Raw genomic sequence first — 15075 nt, forward strand, 5'->3', positions numbered from 1 at the left:
AGAGCCCCTCAGGCTGGGTTGGCACCACAGCCCCAGACATCCCTGGACCGGGGCCCAGCTGGGCAGCCACAGTGGATTTAGGGAGCCAAATTTACAGTCAATTTTCTAGTCAATTGGGAAAAAGGAAACACTGCTGGGAAGTGGCTGGTGCTTGGAGTGGAAGCAAGGCATGTCAGAATGTTGGAACAGGAGGGCGTAGATAATGTCCAACTAGAGTGAGAAGTGGGTCTCAAATAGATGAACCACAAAAACTAGGCGCCCAGGCGAATAGAGAAGGGACAGGTATCAAAGAGACTGAGCAATGCTGGAGCTGGAAGGTGGCCCCCTCTGCAAAGACAAAGTTACAAGGACTGAGCTAGCATTCCTACAGGGCTATCTCATGTGGCACAGCGTGGAACAGTCCACTCAGGAGCCAGTCGTCCCAGCTAGAGAAGCTAAGGTTCTGCACAGCGAAGCTGTTGCTCACCTCTCCCGTTTGTTTCACTTGTAGCTTGTCCACAAGATAAGATATTCTGCAGCCTGTAGGCCAGTGATTCTTACCCATGAGTTAGGCTATTCCCACCCCCAAACACCTACACACACACACACACACACACACACACACACACACACACACACACACACACACACATCCACTGGAGAATCCTGGGTAATATTTAAGGACAGCTTTGGTTTTCACAATGGGTGAGCACTGCTGACATCTAGTGGGAGAGGCGAGGGATGCTGCTGAACACCCTACCATATTCAGGACAGTCCCACAGCACAGAAGCATCCAGTTTCAAGTGTCAGTAGTGCCTGAACTGTAAGATGATCAACCCTGAGCCTTATCTTCTTTGTTCACTCTATGTAATTATAGTCTGTAGTGTGCAAATGGCTTAGCAGTCAGGAAGTGCCTGATAGATGTCAGCTAAATGAACCAGTGATTCAAGACTCTCGAATGATTCCAATCTACCTAATGTTTTCTGAAGTCCAAAAACCTCTGGAAAGTCACCATACCTAGAATCAGGCATTGTCATGCCTGAGCTCAGGTACACACCGGTTCAGGTCCAGGCAACCTCTAACTGACTTCTCTCTGCCTTACCTAAGACAGTAGTAGCAGTCACTTTCCTCCAAGCCTATTAAGACTGTTCTTGTCTGCTTGGGCAAAAAATGACATCTCAGGTCCCTGAACAGAACAGAGGGGGGAGATTAGATCTAGGTCATCTGGTACAGCCTGAAGCAAATTTTATTGGAGAAGAGACTTAAGCACATAAGATGGAAAAAACTTAGGGAGTCTTATCCTGGATGACCAGAGAGGAGACTTTTTAAAAAGGATTTCTTCAACCCCTCTTCCCCTCCTTTTTTTTCCCCCTTACCCTGGAGTTCTGTGTTTCATTCTTTCTCCCTGCTTCTGTTAATAAGCCAACCATGTGATCATTATCTCTAGAGACAAATTTGAACTTGACAAAGCCCTGTTCTTGAAGAGTTCACACTCTGTTGGTAGTGGCACTTTCATAAAGTATAGTGACAATTTAAAAAGCTACTGCATGCCACAATTGGATATGTAATTTTTTTCCAACAGGTTATCCTTGGGTGTGGACAGCATTATCCATTTAACAGATGAGAAAACTGAAGCTTGGAGATGTAGCTTGTCCCTTGTCACAGCTCAATGCACAGAAAAATGAAAGGCCATGCTTTCTAAACCTACATTCTAATTAGACACAAACCATTTTAATTTGAGAATGTGGGTCTCGCCCTATAGATGTCAGAGAATCAATATAAAATTGAAGGTCAAGGAGTCACAAGATTAGGGATTGTAGGAGCAACATTCTCATCAATAATGGAAGAAACCAAAGGCCCAGAGATTATTCAGGAAGCTGAATCATGGAGACAAGGAAGTGGATGTTTAAACCTCCTGATGCTCCCCAGAGTCTTCCTCCTTGGCTCTTATTAAGCAGATGAACTCAGAGCAAATTAGTTGCTGAATAATGATGTCTAAAAACACCTACATCCCAATCCTTGGGACCCGTAAGTGTTACCTTTTCCACGGAAACTGTCTACAGACATTGCTAATTAGGAGTCTGGTTGTTTGTAATGATGAGTTTACTTCCTAATGGGAGTTCTAGTGTACTTTTCCCACAGTTTTTCTAGAAGTGGTTAGTCACTTTGAGCATGTGTGCTAGGCTGGGGTCTAAGGTAGCTGCTTTCTCCATAGGTCTCCTGAGAGTAGTGGTTCATGTCTGATTATTACACACAGCACATGTGCCATCTGGAATTAGTCTTCTGGTTTATCAGCAGTCTGTGTACCCAAAGGCTTTGAAAGTGACCAGTGCTAAGGTCCATCAAAATTTCATATCCACATTGTGCTATTTTCCTTTGCTTCAGCTATGGAGTAAGATACAGTTTTCTCAACCAGGCTAAGCAGTAGATCAGAGGCAAAGGACCCATGCAACCTAGGGCACTCTAGATGCAAAGCCAGGGCCCATCACTGCTCACAGAGCAGAAAACTAGCAATATAATACCACCAAGGAGAGAGGGGGGGAGAGGGAGGGAGGGAGGGAGAGAGGGGGAGGGAGAGGGAGAGAGAGAAGAAGAAGAAGAAGAAGAAGAAGAAGAAGAAGAAGAAGAAGAAGAAGAAGAAGAAGAAGAAGAAGAAGAAGAAGAAGAGGAGGAGGAGGAGGNAGGAGGAGGAGGAGGAGGAGGAGGAGGAGGAGGAAAGGAAGAAAGGAAGGAAGGAAGGAAGGAAGGAAGGAAGGAAGGAAGGAAGGAAGGAAGGAAGGGAAGGAAGGAATCAGAAATCAAAAATAGTAGACTAGAACCCAGTTTACAGCATGCCAGGCAAGGTGGTATACAACTTTTATCCTAGCATGTGGAAGACAGAGTCAGATGAATATCTGTGATTTAGAGGCCAGCTTCTTCTACATCATGAGTTCAATACTAGTCAGGGATGTATTGTGAGACCCTGTCTCAAAACAAAAATCAAAAACAAAAAACAAAAAACAAAAAACAAAAAAACAAAACAGAAAACAGAAAACAGAAAACAAACAAATCAATAATAAAAAAAATAACAAAACCCAGTATATTTGTGGTGTGAGATTCTGAGCCCTCACACCAACCCTGAGTTAGACCTGCAAACTGCTTTGTACTTCTCTCAGAAGCCCCTCTTCTCCTCCATGATGTTTCTTTTTCCTGTCACCTCATTTTCAGTACCTTTCTGTCCTTGGCAGACAGTTTCTTCTTTGTTAGCTGGACTCCTTTTCCAGTGGAGTTGCATGGAGGATACTGCTATCTTGCCTTCATTAAGAGACCTGATCTGGGGCTGGAGAGATGGATCAGAGGTTAAGAGCACCAACAACTCTTCCAGAGGTCCTGAGTTCAAGTCCCAGAAACCACATGGTATCTCATAACCATATATAATAAGGACTGGCACCCACTTCTGGTATGTAGGCCTATATTCAGACAGAACACTGTACATAATAAATAAATTTTTTAAAAAAGATATCTTAAGAAAAAGAGTCCTGACCTGGGCTATGATGGTGGCCCATACCTTTAATCCCAGCACGCAGGCAGGCAGATCCCTGAATTCAAGGCCAACCTGATCAACAGATCTAGTTTCAGGACAGCTAGGGTTGCACAAAGAAACCCTGTCTCAAAACAGAGGAGGAGGAAAAAAGAAGAAAAGAAGGAGGAGGAGGAAAAGGAAGAGGAGGGGGAGGAGGAAGAAGAGAAGGGAGAGGAGGAGGAGGAGCCACTGCCACTTTGGGATAGGAGCATCCTATCTTTTTTCTTTATTTTTTTTCTAAACTAAAATAGTAATCTTACAAATGTTGACCCTCTTCCAAGTCTTCCCTCCGCAACCCCCATCCCATCCCCCTCCCTTTTGCCTCTAAGAGGATGGTCCCCCACCCACTCATGCATTCCCACCTCACTCCTCTAGCATCCCCCTATGCTGGGGCAACAAGCCTCCACAGGACCTGGAAACAACCCAGATGTCCCTCAATGGAAGAATGGATACAGAAAATGTAGTATGTATGTTTACACATTTACACAATCGAGTACTAGTCAGCTATTAAAAACAATGATTTCATGAATTTTGCAGGCAAATGGATGGAACTAGAAAATATCATTCTGAGTGAGGTCACCCAGACCCAAAAGGACACATATGGTATGTACTTACTGATAGATGGAACATCCTGTCTTAATGAGTGGGCCCTACATGGTGTCACATGGATGCATACAGGAGGGAGACAGAAAGACAGATGATATATGTAAACTAAGAAAGAGCCTGTTAGATGGCTTAGAGGTTAAGAGCACTGTCTGCTCTTCCAGAGGTCCTGAGTTCAATTCCCAGCAACCACATGGTGGCTCACAACCATCTGTAGTGAAGACAGCTATAATTGTACTCATATACATAAAATAAATAAATAAATCTTTAAAAAAATAAAACAGGAAAAAAAGAAAGAGCCTGTGAACCAAGGAAACAGAACCTGCAGTGATATAGTCACAAGCCATGGAATGCCAAAAGCCACAAGAAAGGAAGGATTTCTCCCCGGGAGCCTCCGGAGGAAGTGCAGTCCTGGCACCACTCTCTTTTCAGCCTAGGGAACTTTGGACTCTGGGCCTCAGAACTCTAAGAATTACCTGTCTGGTATTTTAAGTCACCACATTTATGATTATTTGTTCCAATGACAAATCAAAACTGATATGGAGCCTCGTAGTTATCCTGAACTCTAAGTCATTGTTGTGGGCTGCAGGCACCTTCCCCCTGGTCACAGGTTGGCCTGCCTCCTGCTAAGGGTAGGGATGGGGACACTGTGCCACCCTGGGTCCTGACTTTCCTCAGTAACCTTCCCTCCTGTCTGTCTACCACTACCCACTGTTTCTCCTTCTCTCACACAGCGTCTCTCCTTTGCTTCCTGCTTTCCCTTCCTATCCCTTCATCTCCCTCCTTCCTTCTGCCCTCCCTCCTCTCTAGTGTCTGTATTGGCTTTCCAGTCACATTTATCTCTCTTCCTATGTTTCCATATCTCCGCCGTGACCCCATGTTCCTTCAGTTTTCCAGTCCTGCTCTATCTCATCCCCTGTATTATCGTATTATCGTTCTTTTCTTATCTTCCAACTTCATCCTGATGAGTTTCTCTGAGTAGCTTCTTGTCTATTTGCATCTTTCTAGTTTGTTTGCCTCCCCCAACCTTCTTCCTTCCCTCCCTTTCCCAGCTCCTCATTTTTTTAGGCCTCCTACTCTCAAGGCTGTCTAGGAGACGTTTGTGCATTTGCAAAGGCCTCTATGATTATACCTGCAACCTGCACCCTTGCTTCAGAGCAGGATTCATCTGGTTGTTAGTCATGCTCCAGTCTGACCTTGTAGGAGGACTGGCAAGGGAAGCTGAGACAAAAGATGTGTCCTCGCCGCATTGTTCTCCAGGCTTTACCTAGGGGCCCCCAAATAGCTGCTTCTTAATATTCTAGCTGTGCTGTCAGCTTTACCAAAGAGAAATGGCTTGTCTTCGGCGTAGCCCTCTGCAGAATTAATCCTCCTGTTTAATGATGATCCTCCGTTGCTGGCAGGGATAGCAGTGTGAAACAGAGGAAGGCTCTTAAGTCAAGGTTTCTAGATAGTGGGCAGGTGGGTGTTAAGATTTCTGATTTGGATGCAATGTGACACCAGGAGAGACTATCATGAAGCTTGATACTCTCAGGACAGTGACTGATGCATGGTCACATTTAACAAACATATAAATGAGAGAGTGAGAGAATGACCTTCAGTCTTCCTTGGGGCCGATACTTGATGTGTCTCATGAGAAAAAAAATATATGACTTGTGATGTCTCATCAGCAAAATGAAGGTAGGTAGTGGAGCTGCATGTAGGACACACCAAGGGAAAGAAGGAATGAGATGGTTCAGGGCAGGGAGTAGGGGGACCTTAGCACACAGCAGGGCAGGGCAAGACAGGGCAGGGCAGGGCAGGGGCGGGGCAGGGCGGGGCGGGCCATTAGGTGGTGTTGCTGAAGCTGGAGAGTGTGAAGGGAATCCAGCAGAGCTGTGGGGCAGGCAGTGAAGGAAGGACCAGGACAGTGGAAAAGGCTCCAGACCCAAGGGAGGTTTGTAAGACTTGAGCTCCGAGAGTTAGAAACTGCCAGGCACCAGTATGTGTGCCCGTGGAGGGATGCATCCCTGAGCTTCGCTTATGAGTATCAGTATCATTGAGTATCAGTGCTTTCTCAATAATGTTTGCAGAATGAAAGGATGAGGAGATGGGATGTCTGAGAGCAGTATGTTACATTTACTCACAGAGAAGCTAGGCCTAGAGGAGAAACAGGGCCCAGGTCACAACCCTGTGGTCTCTCAATCCTCACTCATACATGCTCCAGGTCTGAGGCCTGAGCCAGAAAACCAGAGGTCTCTTTAGTCACTATTTGTCTCCTACAGCCACAGAGAATGCCTGTGATCTGTATTACCCCTGCAGCATCCAGATCTCCACATCCACCGCCTTGACCAGTGCTCTCCTGCTTCCACCCTTGTTTCTGGTGTTTTACATAGCTGAGGTCTCTTACTGGGATAAAGTAGGGTATTTCCTTTTCCTGTTTCAACCTAACCAGTGGCCTTTCTTTCACTTAGCAGAGTCAGACTCTCTACAGTAGCCTACAGTAAGTAATTTGAATTACAGTTTCATACTTTTGCCATGCTTTTTAATATGTCTCCACTTCTAGCCTTAAAAACCATTCTTTTGTTTGATTTTCACCAATTATACCCTGAACCCTAAAAAAAAAAATAAAAAAATAAAGCCTGAACAGGAAGTAGGTGAACCATGAATATATGTGTAGGTGATCAGTGAATATGTTAAAGAATGAATGATAAACACAACCCCTATTATTCAGTTTTATTTTTTTACTGTCTATAGAACAGAAGTGTTCTTCTTTTTTAAAAAAAGAGATTGATTTGTTTTCATTTTGTATATATGGGTTTTCTCATGCATGTATGTCTGCATACCAGGTACATGCAGTGCCCATAGAGGATAGAAGGGCATCATCTCCCCTGGAACTGGAGTTGCAGATGGTTGTAAGCCATCATGTGGTTACTAGGATTCTAACTGGGATCTTCTGGAAGAGCAGCCAACACTGTTAACCACTAAACCATTGCTCTAGCCCTCAGAACAGAAGTTTAAGTTCCCTAACTTTTCAGCTGAAGCCTGGTGCTTCTGGCCCCTGCTGTATCCCAGCCCTACCTTCCACTCGGAACTTCAGTTATGTGACATTTCAAACTTCTCTATTGTCTTTCTTGTCATGTCATGATCCCTGGCCAAACCCATGCCTCTGCTGACATGTGCCTCCACTACTCCCCCTTTTTTTGGCAGTACAAAAGATTGAACACTGGCCCTTGCTGCATACTCAGCAAGTGGTCCACCATTGGGCCCCATTCTCAGTCCCCCTTTCCCCTTTTAAAGTTGTCTTTTGTCCTTCAGACCTTAGCTTCCTTCCTTGAAGACTTTCACACTTTCTCCATTTGGAATTCAGCCTCCCCCTACATGGAGAGAATTTTGTGCTTGGATTTATGGTCACACTCCAGAGAGGAAACAGTACACACAAACTGAGAAGATCCTGGGGTTTGATGCTACCTCCAGCACTTTCAAAGAATGAGAGTCTGGGCCAATAACATGAACCCTAACTGTTATTTTATTATCTATGAAATACATATAGACTCATTCTTTTGTTTTGCTGGGTTGTAGGAAATGTTGGTGACAGTAACTACATTGCACAGAACACATTCTAAAAAGCAGTATCCATTTTTGTTAAGGCAACCGTGTAACTAACCACCCTCTTAGTAATATAGTTAACTGAGGTGCATTCCCTCCTCTAGACTCTAATTCATCTTCATCTAACCCCAATCCCTTATATGTATCTCAGCAGTCTACCCATTGAGAAAACCCCTAAAAAATGTTTGAATCAATGCATTAATGGATGGATGGATGGATAGATAGATAGATAGATAGATAGATAGATAGATAGATAGATAGTTGAATATGTTTAAGCTCCAATCACCTGATAAAGAGCCTGAGATATGGGAGGCTGGAGCTACTCTGTGTCAAGATAGCAGTGGGTAGAAGTCACTGGATCAGTCCAAATTTCCAAGCACCCCAGCTGACTGAATCCATGCTCCATCCTCAGCTTTAGGGTTCAGGCCCCACCTGCCCTGAGAGTGACCACTCTCTGCCATCTTTGAGAAATAGACAAATGAGTTGAACCTGAGGATGGAAAGATTTTCAATACATAAACTATCTTGAGATCTCTGTGGGTTATGAATGGTTGAGGGCTTTCACCCTACTTTTTCCTCTCTTAATACTGCAATATATTGAAAATTGTCCAGCCAAGAAAACTATTACCTCTCTTTACCTGGATCTTAACTCTTTCTTCTAGGACAGCTTGTTTTCATTGAAAATGTTCAGTAAATCTCTACTGTCCTTCACCTTTGCTCTGCTCCTTCCCTCAGTCAGGTCCAAGGTAGGAAATAATCTGGAGTGACTAAAGCTTTGCAACTAGAGAGGGGAAGGGAAGGGACTGTCGCAGACAAGACCAAGACCTCCTTAAAAACTGCCATTTTACCAGAGCCCACCCAAAGTGATTATTAGCACAAGTACTTAGGAACAGTCCAACTCCTTTATAGACATTCAAGGTTGTTGGTGATCAAGGTTGTGTTGCTTTGGGTCTGGCTCAATATAGAAAATAATGAAGAGATCAGGCTCTTTTCTCCCCCATCCATTTATCCATCCATCCTTCCATCTATCCATTCATCCATCCATCCATCTATCTACCCATTCACCATTCGTTGGCTCTGTGCTATTAACCAACTACATACAGCCCCACACTGCAGCCCAGCAACCTTGTGAAGCAGACATTTCATGAACAAGGACATGGAGACTCAGGGATAGCGAGTAGCTTGTGCAAGGTCATTTGGTGTCTAGTTCTCTATTTACGTGTTAGACACTGTTCCCCTAAGATTTTTGGCTTAAAACAATGCTATCATTTCATGTTCTCTGTCAGATATTTGGGTGAGTCTCAGTGGGAGGGACTTTTGTGGAGTCTGATTCAGTTGTAGGGAAACAGTGGCTGGGGCTGGAATATCAGAGTGATATAGAAGTGAAGGCTGACAAAGAGTCTATTCTTGGTGTCTTTGCATAGTCCCAGGACCTTGGGGTGGTCATCCTGTTTGTCTATAAGCTTGGGTTCCTAGCACAAGTATTCCATAATGCAAGATGCAGTTACTTTGCTGTATCTGACCTTGCCACACAAGTCTCACAGTGTCACTTCTTCCACTTGTGTTATTCTTTTGGTTAGAAGCCATTTAAAAGTCAGTGAAAACTCAAGGAGAAAGAACATAAGACTATGCCTTTCAGCGGAAGGAGCATCAAGGTCATATTAGAATAGCATGTGAGACCAGAGATAATGTTACAGACATCTTTGGAAATTAAAATCAGCTATCCATAGCATGTGGCAGAACCAGAATTTGGGCTAGACACATCTGCTTCCAAAAACGTCTGCATAAACGCACCAGCTCAGTCCACGGGGACCTCTCATTTCTCCCTTACCCTGCAGCTATTTCTTTGGTCTCTCCAAGCCAACTAAAGACTGTCTGGGTTCAAGCAGCCATCCTGCCTCTGCAGGCCCTGGCCATGAGACAGCCTCTGGGGGATGTTCAGCAGACAAGCCATGCTCAGTGCCAGCTTGTGGACTTTTCAGCAAAGGGGACAGAGAAGGTCAGACACAGCCAAAGCAAGAAAGCAGGTGGCAGCCCAGAAGCATGGCAAGCCTGCAGTACATCTCGCTGCCATAAACAACGGGCCTGGTGTGCTTCCTCCTCCCACCCCATGCTGACCTGGGATGACTCAGGCTTTGACAGAAAAGGTGCCTTCAAGTTGAGAAACAGCCCAGGGCAGTGGAAACTCATAGTCTGGAATCAGACTTGCCTGGGTTTGACTCTTGATTCTATTGTTATCAGCAATGTGGCACTGGATAAGATCCTTCACAGTCAGACCCCAAGAAAGATGAAGGAAATATTTGTTTACATGCATGTGTGAATGGGAATGCATTTCTACATTCTAGCTCATGGCCTTCTGAATAGTCTCATAGTCCAGCTAGAAGCAGCCCTTTTCCAGAGACTCCCTTGGACCAGCCTCAGGCTGCTGCTTCTCTGCACATCCCCCTCAATCAGCAATCTGTGTTCCTGTGGTCAGGGTTGTGAATAGTGTCCTCCAATAGAGCTGGGCTCCAGATGGTTAATTAGGTAAGAGAAAGATGTAACCATGAAATGGTGCCAGTCTCAGAGAGGCAAGGCCTAGGTTTAAATCCCAGTTCCAGCATTTATAAGGTATTCAGCCTTGAGCAAAGTCACTTACCCTATCTGAACAGTGGAAACAGTAGTAGACTTCTCTCACTGGATTGTTAGGGGATTGCTTAGCATATACTAAACACTGTTTAGCTATTGGTTGTAATTACTCCATTTGTGTGTGTGTGTGTGTGTGTGTGTGTGTGTGTGTGTGTGCATGTGCTTTTCATGCTACTGTCAGGCAAGCACATAGGTATTTAGATGAGTCAAGTAGAGATGGACTCTGCTTCATAGATTGTATAGACTAGAGGGGCTATTGAAAAGAAGGACTAGTTAAAATTCAATATTGCTGAGTAGTCTGACTGGCAAAGAAGCTATGGGACACCTAGTAGGGACCCGATCCCAGCCAAGGCACCAAGGAGAATATACCCACTGAAGTCATAACTGAACCAAGGTCTAAAGGCTGAGAAGGTCCTTTTAGGAATTCATGGCAGGGTGGTCTAGTGGGATATAGGAGGGGCTACAGGATTAGAAGAGGGAGAACTGCAAAAGGAGGTAGGAGGCAGCAAGAGGCAGGCTAAGAACATAACCAAGGGTCAAGCTATAAACAGCCTTGTAAATTGTGTCAAAAATCTGTACGTTGAAGGCAACTGAAAGACACTGAAGACTGGGCAGTGGTGGCGCACACTTTTAATCCCAGCACTTGGGAGGCAGAGGCAAGCAGATTTCTGAGTTCAAGGCCAGCCTGGTCCACAGAGTGAGTTCCAGGCCACCAGGGCTACACAGAGAAACCCTGTCTTGAAAAACCAAAAGTAAAAAATGGGAAAAAAATGAAAAAGACAGACACTGGAGAGGCCCTTGGTCTTGTGAAGATCATATGCCCCAGTACAGGGGAATGCCAGGGCCAGCAAGCAGGAGTGGGTGAATTGGGGAGCAGGTTGGGGGGAGGGTATAGAGGGCTCTGGGGATAGCATTTGAAATGTAAAATATCTAGTAAAAAAAATGAAAAAAAAAAAAGAAAGAAAGACACTGAAGGATTTTCAGTCACTGAGTGACACCATCAGATTGAGACTAGATAATGTAGCTTCTGACTTCACTATTGAAAACATCCTAGAGATGGCTATTCTGGAACAGGATGCTCAGAGAACAGGATGATGATGGTCCAGGAGAACGGTGATACTGACCTATTCTGGGGGAAAGAGGTGAACATAATCATGAGATGAGAAGTTTCATGGGGAAGGGTGACAGCTTGGATGTTTGGAGCTGATGGAGGTTGATGGAGGAACCAGTGTGATTAAACAATTTTCACCCTGTAAGAACTGATACATGCTCTCAATGAGGTCACTTCTAAAGCCATGGAGGTAGGGAGCAAGGACAACACTCTCACCTGGACAATACTGTCACTCTGCTGGGATGACAGCAGGGAAGATCGTGGAAAATCTAATAAGAGGTACTGACTAATGGGAGAACACATGGCTGCATGATAGCTGATAGAAAGTCAGAGAGGCCCTTGGGGCAAAGGAAATAACAGAGAAACCCAGAGATGTGGGTGTGATGCATAGAGAGATGCCAGGGTGTTAGTACCAGTATAGAACTGGAGCTCTCTCCTTCCCTGGAGAATTTATGACTTGATAAATAGGCTATAAATCTATACCCTAGAGATTCATTATTTTTCAAATAGCAAGGTGAAATGGGATTCTATTTAGAGTGAGAGAGTTTTCCTGAGATTACTCTCAAGAGAATGCCTAGTTCCTGAAGGTCAGGTAAGCCCTGATCTTAAAACAGCAAAGGCTATGTTGGTTTGGAGTCTTGCTCATTGGGTTTCATTCTGGACAACATGAGGTCAGACCTGAAAATTCCAATGATATTTACAAGCTAGGTACACAGATTTTTGGGGTATAGTTACTTTGACCCAAATGCCCACTCCCATCCTTCACTTCTGTGCACTTTAAATTCCTTATATGTGAAGCAAGAATCATAATTATCTCTGAAAGCTTGTGAAGACCAACGAGACAGTGCACAGCAAAACCCTAGAGTGGGGAGTTATGACGTCATCTTTATCACTGTTGTTGCTTTATTTTCATTTTTTTTATAACCAGGCCTCTTTTCTCCCTGCTTCAGTCTCTTTTCAAAGTTGCTTCTTAACACACACCTGCAGATATGAAACTGGGACGGAACGTGGCAAGAACATTTCTAGATTATTACCGGCTGAACTCCCTGGTTGAGAAGATAGCAGCCCCCATGCCAAGACTTCGGTAAGTGGTAGAGCCAAGCAAACAGGCTTGGGTCCTGCTTCACTAGGACTAACTTTCTGATGGCCCTTAGCTTCCCACCTGTGCCACAGGAAGGGCAACCCCAGCTCTGCCACCATATGGATCCAGACATACGGAAGGTTTCCTAAGCATAGGGCATTCATGAAGCTTCATCACCTCCAGCTTCCAGGATGTCATCCCAGATTGACAACTGGCTTACCATGGTCCAGGGCAAGTCAGTTCCCTGACTCACCAGGTTGGTCAGGCTTAATGATGCCTCAGGGTCCACTATTTATAGGCAGTAAACTTTATCTCTGAGCCCCAATCCGCAGAGTCTTTATAATATTATTATCAGATGATACCCTATCTCAGTGGTGGGCCACCTCATTTCAGGCTTTCCCTGGGAACCTCCAGAGATGGGGTATTTCTGGGGAGCCAAGATCAGCCACTGATCTATGTTAGCTTGGCTGTTAACATATATCTCACATGATAACTCATCCTCTAAGGGTTCCAAATGAACTCCAATCCTTCAATCCCCTAATCTGTAAATCATGCACTGTTATACATATTTTTAAGGTCATTGTGAGATGTATATTCAAACACTAGTGCTAGGTGTACAAGTATCCCCACAGTCTATGATAGCCCCTTCCCTCAACACTCAAAGATTTAGGTTACAGAGGACACATCTTTAAGAAGTTCCATCTCACTCCTCTGATGGACCCACTTGTAGATCCAAGGAGGAAAGAAGACTAGGATGGGAGCATCCATCTTGTCTGAGGGCTGAACAACCACTGGAAGTGCTGGGAGTTCCCATGGGCTCTGGTAAAGCACTCAATGAGCATCTTGGCAATGACATCCAGTGGCATCTGGAATGTGGTAGCAGTACCCTACCTCTGGGCCTCATCTCCTGTTCCCCTAGTAGCCCAGCCTCCTGGAATGACGTGGCAATGTCCAACTCTATACTCCTGCCAGACCATGTTCACCATGCGCTTTGATGCCTCAGGAGCTTAGCACCATGAACCTTCCTCCATCCCCATCTACTACTACTAATAAAATGTAAATCACCGTTACTTAGTGTATGAAGCCCTTTGTGTACATGATCTTATTTAGTTCATGTATGTCTTGTCTTGCACTTTAAGAGAAAGAGACCCAGAAAGGAACAGAAGATTTCCTGATGTCGCCATGTCGATAGTGTGTTTCATATTCCAAAGCTACCTGAACTCTACTGCAGTAGAGCTCCATCAGTGGACAGTCTCTGTCTCTCAGGAGTGTGATAGGATTTTAGGCCTTTCTATACCTGCCTATTAAACAGAAATAATAGTAACAATTTAACATGTTCTTTAGATATAGGTTTTGGGACAATTCCTAGCACACAGTAGATGCCTCCAAATGTTTTCATAATTTTTGATTTCTGCCAGTTTCTGATAGCCTGTGACATGTTCTTTGACTTGCATGGTTGGGCTGGTCCAGACTCCATAATTCAATGAGTTGTACCTCTCTAAGGCCTGATCCACACAGTCTTCATGGCCGTGTACTCCAGTGACACCCAATCTCTGATTAGGAACAAATTATCTGGAGACTTTATGTCCACCTTAATACCTTTATGTAGGCATTAAAACTCCCTACAGGAGGTTATCTCTGTTTCTTCTCTATGCAGTACCACACAGACTTGCATGGATAGACCCATCCATTCTTCCACTCATAGACTTGTGGAAGACAGCATGCTACACCCGGCTCTGGTGGGAGGGAGGTCTGGGATGAGTTGGTGATTAAGGTATGACCCTGCCTTTGAGGAGCTCACCCCTAGAGGAAAGTTCTCAGTTCACTCTTTAGAAGTCACTCTTGATTGGCTAAAGTTCTTAAACATTTAAAGCTTTGTAAAACTCAAAAGAATTCTTAGAATCTCATTTACAAGTTAATTTAGGGATTATCTCTTTGGGGTCCTCTGTCAGCCTGCATAAAAATTATCTTCTTCCTTCACCACTTTTTTCATTGTGTCATGATCACAGATTCAGTGAAGTAATGCAGTTTGGAGGGGACATCCGTGAGCATGGCAGGCAAGGACAAGGAGAGCCAGGGAGCAGAAGTCTCAGAGCCAGACCTGGAGCCAGGGCCTGACCTCTCTGTAGGATGCTCAGTCTTAGTCAAGAGAGCTTTGTCCAGATTGAGAGGGGGCTTGAAACTGAGAATGATGAAGGGCAGTTTTCCTCCTAAGAGCCTCTGCTTTCAACTGCTCAGGGCACCTCAACACTGAGCTTTGAGGTCCTTTTCAGCAAAGACTTCTTTCCTCACTAGGCCACAGGAAGACTAAAGGAAATGCACCCACTCTTAAGTTAGAAAAAGCACATTAGCTCCCTACTAAGCCCATACCCCTGCTTCTGGGCCTAGTGAGCCTCTCTGAGTCCCACCCAACTCCAGATTGGTAAGTAGTCCTTTAAGAATGAATTTGTTCCCCAGATCACTGGCCTCTGGCTCTCCTTTGGGATTTGAATGCTTCTCCCTTTTGTATTCTTTTCCAACCAAG

General features: G+C 44.6%; 1 protein-coding gene across 3 annotated transcripts in view; it reads left to right on the forward strand.

Annotated features, from left to right (window-relative positions):
* Agbl4 (ATP/GTP binding protein like 4) overlaps positions 1 to 15075 on the forward strand; it is a 1180502-nt gene that overhangs the window by 1159773 nt on the left and 5654 nt on the right. The window contains exons 12-13 of one of the 3 annotated variants that reach the window (XM_021199659.1): positions 12458 to 12554; positions 13216 to 13621. In XM_021199659.1, coding sequence (XP_021055318.1) covers positions 12458 to 12554; positions 13216 to 13243 — 125 coding nt within the window. In that variant the 3' untranslated portion in view covers positions 13244 to 13621. Of the gene's footprint in view, positions 1 to 12457; positions 12555 to 13215; positions 13622 to 15075 lie in introns of those variants that run through there. The other 2 variants (XM_021199657.1, XM_021199658.2) reach the window with 2 other exon arrangements.

The sequence above is a fragment of the Mus pahari genome, chromosome 6 (genome assembly GCF_900095145.1).
Source record: "Mus pahari chromosome 6, PAHARI_EIJ_v1.1, whole genome shotgun sequence".
NCBI classification, from domain to species: Eukaryota; Metazoa; Chordata; class Mammalia; order Rodentia; family Muridae; genus Mus; species Mus pahari.